This window comes from Saccoglossus kowalevskii, unplaced genomic scaffold, assembly GCF_978046115.1.
Source record: "Saccoglossus kowalevskii unplaced genomic scaffold, keSacKowa6.1 SCAFFOLD_162, whole genome shotgun sequence".
NCBI classification, from domain to species: domain Eukaryota; kingdom Metazoa; phylum Hemichordata; class Enteropneusta; family Harrimaniidae; genus Saccoglossus; species Saccoglossus kowalevskii.
In genome coordinates, this window is record NW_028188665.1 from 46385 (window position 1) to 54338 (window position 7954).

Here is a 7954-nt window from a genome sequence, read left to right on the forward strand (position 1 = left end):
TAACAGCTGTGTAGATGTATCACGGTGAATGATGAAGTAGTCTAGAAATGCCTCAGTGCAGTGTCTTAGACTAATATAACAAGCAAATGAGTCTCAATGGCACCGTCAATTTTCTTCGTTTATATTTAAAAAACTTAACACCAGAGGGCACCATAAGAATTGTCATACACATTGCATTAAGTAGATTTAATTCTGGTCATGTGTCAAAAATGTTAACAACAAAAGAGAAAGATAAAGGACTGTCTGAATATATGGTGACAGCAAGCTCCACTCTTTTTTGTGCTATACATTGTGGAAATTGCAATCAATTTCTGTACATAGATATCATTACAGGGATGAGTTTTTTCGAAAGTCATAAACCTTCGTACAGAAAACTGTGATCCTCTTCGAGACCGAACATTGTTGTTTTGACAATAACCATTGCAAACATGACTATTAACAGCGTCTTTATTACTAAGGACGCACGCATAACACCACTTTACTAGAAACCACGTGATTGTGTTCTAAGTTTCAGGAGTAAGCCCTCATACAATTGATTCTGACAACACTGTGGGTTTATTTCTGTAAACCCATATTTTGTCGCGGTAATTGTCATACAAAGTACATATAATAATAGTATTTTAACATCAATATTCATTAAGATTACACATACTGTTTTGGGTTGTTCACCACCAAGTTGAGTTTCAAGTCAGTTGGTGCAATTATCCACATCCATCCGATAATACGAAGCTTAACTATTTCATGGAAAACTGAGAACACTCAAACTCAAATTTTACCATCCTACAAAACTCAAGTGATTTTCGAACCCATCCATTAGTTATATAGTTCTGCTCAAGAATGATACCTTTTACTGTATCGATTCGTATATTGATTTATTATCGATTTAAGACACTATCCACATTGCGATAGTGTTTAAAGTCCCGGTGTACTCACATGGTGGGTAGAAGTACTCCGTTGCCAGTTGAGAATTGTACCCAAACAATATCAACGTTGAGGGCGCTTTCGACTAAAAGTGGTTGTCAAAACAGTGGTGCATGCCCGTATACTTCAACTACTAGTATGTGAGTAACCCCCCTATACAGATGTATGTAGTCCCACTCCCTGATGCTTGCACAAATAAAGCGCCAATAAACACCAGCCCATACTAAAATCTATCCCAGGTCGCTTGGTAGTAGTAATAATAATAACTGTATTACACTACTACGCCATCAGAGGACACAGTATGATAACTAAAATAAAATAATAAAAATAAAAATCATAAAAAATACAGCAGCTAAATAAACTAAACTATGATAAGATAAAAATATAATAATGATAGTAGTATAAAGAAGAAGGAATGAAACGCAATCAAGAACGAGTTGTATTTATTTTTACAAGTCGGCCATATTCAGCGGTGTCCTTTCACGTCGGGCCTTCACATCTATAACGACAAAGTCAACAATGATTCAAAAGTTATAAATTCTAATAAAAATCGCCATTAATATGTGAGGTAATAAATGAAATTAAAGTAGTATTTAGATGATTACTTTGATTATCGAATTCCATATGACTGACTTCAAAGTTTGCCGACCATGCTTGGCCAGGCACTGTCACGCAAAGGGGCATAACACCGCTTTACTGCACCCCAATAAGTTCCCCCTTTTTATGTGTACAACATACCATTCAATTATTATACCGTACATCAATATGCAACAACATAGTTTGTCTATGATATTTCATCCACTACATGTTGTCCGTGTTGTTTTTGATAAAAGCGCCAATACTATGGGACCCACAGCAATATGTGGTGATTGAGAAGGCGTAATATTTCAGTAGTTCGAGAATTTGAATTTTTCTGTCTGATGAATTTTCCGATATCTGCTCCAGTTAAACTGCCCCTTTTGTTACGTGAATCCATCTTAACCTCTTTTAGCCATATTTTTCCGCCAAAATTTGGATGCATCTTTTAGCTCACTAAATTTTGAACCTTATGTACTCAATTGACTCCAAGTCTTGACTATTTTTTTTTAAATGGAAAAAAAATATTCCAATTTGTTTTGTGAACAATTTTACTTTGGCGTCTGAAAGTCGCATGGAACTAATTATTAATATGTGAAATGTTATCATAAACATTTATTTATTTGGTTTAGCTGTATATATTCTATCTTTTGATGAGTGGTAGTAGTACGCTTGTCGCACCGTAGTTTGAAGACAAAAATATGCCTTTATTATTATATCATTCACTACACACGACACTACCTACTAAACTTTGTCTGTTTTGGTAAAATATGTTTGAATATTATGTGATGCAGATTCTTAGCCAAATATAAAAAAAAAATATCATGCGATTAATCTATAAGCTTTCTACATAAATTGGTCCTCAAATTCCTGAGATCGTACGCGCTGGTATCCAACCAACAGTGACAAGACATTAATGGCGTACTATGACCTGTAAAACGCCTGTTGCATTATGGGAAGACACGGCCAGGGAGTTAGTTTGCCAATTTTCTGTCCAACTAGATAAATCAAACACGACAATAAATTCGGCTTTGCCGCGTTCATTGTACCGCGAGATTCCAACCATAAATGTACTATGAGTGCAAGGACCAAATGTTAACGATTATTGAGTCATGACACTTTTTGCATGGTATGTCGCATATAAATACACTTTTAAAAACTATATCGTATCAGGTCCCTGTTTTGTTGTCCAACCCAAGACAGGTAAGATTCTACGTCCGTGTCGATAATGGATCTTGTGAAGTTGAACAGCAACGTGACTATCTATACAATTATTATCATATTATAACAATAAATGTCATACTCCGGCGTCGACCAGGCCCGATCGATGATCGCCGTATTTGTGTTGCGAAGTTGGTAGTTCACACACACGTTTTTAAAACGTAGACCTTATCTTGAGTCATGGCTTACTCGGACATACCAATATAAGACACGCTTCAATATTAATACAAAAGTTGGTGAATATGTTTAATTACAGTATAAACAATATAATATATAATATCAATATTTCATTAACGCTAGTATTAAAGATACAATATGGAAAAAAACATATATTTTTTAATATTGTTATTTAATACTCCACACTGTAGACCAAATCGAATTAAGATATTTCACAAACTAAAAATGTTGCGTTTGCAGGATGCACAACGGTATTCGTCAGATAAATAATCAGAACCACTAATACGCATGTGTAGAGGTTATTATAGTACGTACCAAAACAACCAATGCGCATGTCACATATGTATTATAGTTTTCATTGTTTTCCCGAACGAATACAACAAAAGCAGCGTGTTCCTGTCATGATAAATCATAGTCCAATGTAGTCATCACTGCCAAACACAATAATATTAAAAATTTCATGTCCTCGGCTATGCTGCATATAAATACGGGTACATAATTTGGTATATACGAGTTTGATACAAACCATTGAAGAGTCTACCATTAAGTACTCAATTTCACTGAACATGAAACTCAAAAATGGAAGAACTTATACGAATGCAACCACGAATGATCTGAATAATTGCGTTACCTCCCCTCACATCATATTTCGCCCCTACGACCAAAAATCAACCAAGTACGAGTGACTCACGTGTTTTATATATTCATCGATAGAGGGCGAATCTCAAATGCGAGTCACCTGTTAGTGGTTCTCAGATTTCTGAGGCTGCTCCATGGCAACGTTTACCGTGCCATCGTTTGTATTATCATCACATACATCGTTCACTACTTCGTTCTTACTGCTGAATTTAACCAAATATGGACTATTGGGAGGAGTTTTGTAGAATGTGATGTGATTTTTTCCTGCTTCTATGGCCTCTTCTGGTGTCATCACCTGCTCCGTGTTTCCATGTCTACGTGTGCGGAAGAGAAATCGCGAGAAGATGTTGATAAGGAAGAATTCGCAGATGACCAGAAAGTTGTAAATGTCTAAAAAAAAAAGTGAATAAAATAAAATAACAATATTTATGTAGGACCAATCATGTTATCAGGCATCCCTTTAGTATCGAAGTGTCAACATTTTGCCTTTTGCAAAAATATACACAAAATTAGGATGTTCAAAATGTAATATGACATTTACGGGAATTGGGTTACTCACTGTAAACACGCGGTTGGTTTGCAAACGGATACGCACAAGGTATTATACCAACGTTGGACAGAAGAGTAAGCAAACCAAGCTGAACACTTCCTAATATTAGTGTCAACTGAATACATATAAACTTAGGCGTGATTTGGTATTCTTTTAATGGTTCCATTGATACGGTATGAAGGATGCCAATAGCTTGGATAGCGGTAATTGTTGATGCGATGGAGACGATCGTTACCCATAGAAACGGTTCCATTAGTCCAACCTTGAAAAATAAAACAGAAAACTTGTTTTTTGTTTTGTTTGTTTCGATATCACGGAATGGTAACTGTCACAGTGTGAGGCCTGCCTAGTATGACCTGTCAATCACCTCTATGACAGTAATCACAATGCACACCGTTTCTTCCCATGAATCCATGCACACTTACATTTGCAGGGTTTGAAGTAAATGACAAAAAACATAGAATAAGGGATTCTGACAGTAACTATGGAAACAAATCCTTATAAAATGTATTTGGATAACAGCAAAGTATTTCACTAACATTCCAACAACCTAACCCCAAGCAACAAAACCAAACTTCAAATCGACTTAGTTCGCTTCCGGAGCGAGACTCTGAAGCGAATTAATATAACTTCAAAGTTACCTAAGCCCAACTCTGAAGCAAGTCACTTCAACGTAACGCAGCTGCAAAGCGGCCTAACCCAGTCTGAAGCAAGATGTAACCAAACACTGAAGCGACCTAACCCAGTCTTGAAGCAACGTAACCACACTCTAAAACGACCTACCCCTCCTGGTGACAATTTCCCACCTGCCCACAACACAACGGCAATGAAGAGCACACAAGGGCGAATAATTGATACTTGTAAAACAGCTCTCCTCAACCAACGACCAGCTCGTCTGAAAGCAAACGGAACGAAATTATTTGGAAATTTTATATAGCATTGAAAAATATGTTTTAATGCGCATTTTGACCGAGAATATTATTATATATTTAAAACAATGATTCATGTGAAATTGAACAAGGGAAAATACAATTGTAAACGAATATCGTGCGGGGAAATAATTATAACGATCTATCTGGCATTTAATGGTATAGTATGATAGTATGTGGAATTACTACTCACGGAGTTACTTTGACCGTGGGTATACACAAACAACAACACATCAGTGGTATTGAGGCGAGGTTCATCTTTTTATTTCTCAGTGTTTGGTGCATCGCGGTAGAGCCGCCATAGTAATCAATGATTAGTGTGACAAACATGTATAGAGTTACAGAAAAATAACTGCAATATACAAAAAAAGAAACGGAAAATTTAATAAAACGCAGAGATTGATATAAAAAGATGGATTTCTAACAAGTGCATCATTCCGCTAGCATCGTAGCGGGTCACGTTCGTGACATATACGGGTAGAATGGGCGCCTCTCGCCTCTCGTTTTAGTATGTGGTCGCCGTCTATAACAAATACTGTTTTTGAAGTCTTCAAATGGACGAACGGCTACATAACCAAATAAAATTGTCAATTTCAACGGTATTGTAGGCACTCATCTTCGTCAGTTTGACGTCATAAAAGCATTAAGTCGCTTGAGGGCGCAGCCTGTTAAAAAGCGTATAAGAAAACGCTTCAAGGGAGTGGGAGGTTTTGACATCAAAAAGTTTCCATCCAACAAAAACGATTTAATTTTTTAATGAAGTCAAAACAAATCTTGGAGTATTTGTAGTTCGCTTTTTTCTATCACATCATGGACAAAAAAATAACAGATAATGAAAAAAAACAAACATCCAAGACGAGAAAATGGTTTGGTCCGAGTGTAAAGTTTTTTTACACCCACCCGACAACCAACTGCTATACTACTGTCCGATTATCAATTTGTATTTAATGGTGAATGTAGTCTGACACCATGGTCAATATTTATCAATTAAGTTTCAGTGGAGGGTAGGAGGGTTTGGGAAAAAACTAAAGGAATTATGTTTGTTATCTTACATTGAACTGTTGATGTTGTCCCTAAGAGCGTACAATGTGAAAGTCAACTACGTTCCCTCTAGTAAAATGACAAGATGTCAGTTCATTATTTAATTCCTCGTGGTGCGTTATTACAATAACTGCAATTGTTATTACTTACATGGCTGCTGTAAAGTTGGTAATCATTGCAGCACGTGGTACAAATAAACCAATACAACAAGTAATACTGTAAATCTGTGTGCAAGAAAAACAAAATATAATGTTACTTCCGGTTTCCTAGAAAATGGTTGACACGATACTGAGCGATGTTTGACAGGGATACGAGAAATTCAATAAAAATGTTACAATAGAGCCGATTTTGCTATTTCACTTCTAGATGCAGTCGATAATTCAATAAATATAAATACATGTACTTACTGGGTATATTCCTAAGACCCATATCATTTTATTTCGCCTTAGTTTAGTTTGTATTTTGTTTCTTAAATAATACACCGACTCAAAAAATTGTAATGCTGTTAACAATGTCAATACAGTAGCGACTGTGAGTAGTGATTTTTCGAGCGTTGTTGATCCTGAAAGTGTAAAACAAAACAGTCACATTTAGTTGTGTGAATTCTTCTAGTAACCGTGATATATCAGATATAGGTGTTGCTAACAGTGAGGGCGGACGATTTGATATCCTGGGGGCAGGAAGACTTTTCCCCCCCCTATCTGATATGGATTTTTTTCCCAAGCAGACATTGTCTCTAATTCTTACATGCATATAGTGTAGGATTGTTTTCCAAGCATTGTCATAGATTTCCCCCCACAAAATCTTCCTGCCCCCAGGATATCAAATGGTTCGCCCCTAAGTGCGCGCGATGAGCTTACGTTGTGGATCGTATGGGTTGCATTAGACTGGCACAGTCGGGGCGATTAATTTGTTTTTGTAGTTTGAATAAAATATAAAAAATCGCGAAATGAAGGTGTTAGCGCGAATTCCCCTGTAACTGCGAAATCACCCTAACACCTCATTTCGCGATTGTTTTATTTTATTTAAACTAAAAAGAAAAAACAAATTAATCGCACCGACTGTGCAAGTCTAGGGTTGCATCTACTACAAATACTGAGTTAAAATGAATGAAAACAGAATGATCTAATTTTTGTCAATTCGACGGGAGTGTTTTTATTTGTTCCGCGCCTTTACTGGAAATTATAAATTAATCCGAACAATGGGGCGGGCGGGCGATCGTCGTTTATTAGGTAACACACATCGTTGGCCTGTTATGAATTTGGACTGAGGGTTACACAATGCAGCCTGACATGTAGGCGTGAGTGGCGCCCCCCGCCGGCCGAACGGCATCAGACCCAAAGTGTGTTCGGAGCACCGCGGAGCGCGCAACTCACGCGACCTTGTCAGACCATATACTAGTACATCATATGTACATCTCTAGTACGTCCATGGTCATACTGCACACGGTGCAGTACCAGTAGTTGTCATTTACAGTCACTCGTTTCGATTTATCAATCTCCCTCCAATCACGGAATGGTTCCGGAGTTTTAAAATTTCATTTAGCAAAATTGGAAGAAATATTTACTAGTATTTGCGCTTGTTACATGCGTTCTTACCGCTAATGAGTTGTTTCGTATCCGGGGTCTCACTATCCCAACATTCTGTGTCATTATCGGCCATTGTGGATGTGTTAATGTAACTGTCTCCGATCAAAACGGCAAAATCTGCAAGAAATGCAATCAAGCATAAAAAATGTATCAACCAGCGAAATAAAAAAAATAAGAACTATCAAAAAACACATAAAAATAACACCGGAAACGAAACTGTCGGTTGTCATGGAGTTCTGAATTTATTGTTTATTTGCTTGTATGTTTTTACAGTTTAGGTAATTGCAAACTTGAAAATCCCGCAATGCGAT

At 36.9% G+C, this 7954-nt stretch overlaps 1 protein-coding gene across 1 annotated transcript; it reads right to left on the minus strand.

The window, feature by feature from the left end:
* Nucleotides 1-3637: 3637 nt before the first annotated feature.
* On the minus strand, nucleotides 3638-7716 carry LOC102804579 (organic solute transporter subunit alpha-like). The gene is made up of 6 exons (XM_006814023.2): nucleotides 7653-7716; nucleotides 6462-6616; nucleotides 6205-6278; nucleotides 4868-4979; nucleotides 4094-4346; nucleotides 3638-3924 (listed from the first exon to the last, which is right to left on the minus strand). The coding sequence occupies exons 1-6, from the start codon at nucleotides 7714-7716 to the stop codon at nucleotides 3638-3640; spliced, it is 945 nt and encodes a 314-aa protein (XP_006814086.1).
* Nucleotides 7717-7954: the final 238 nt, after the last annotated feature.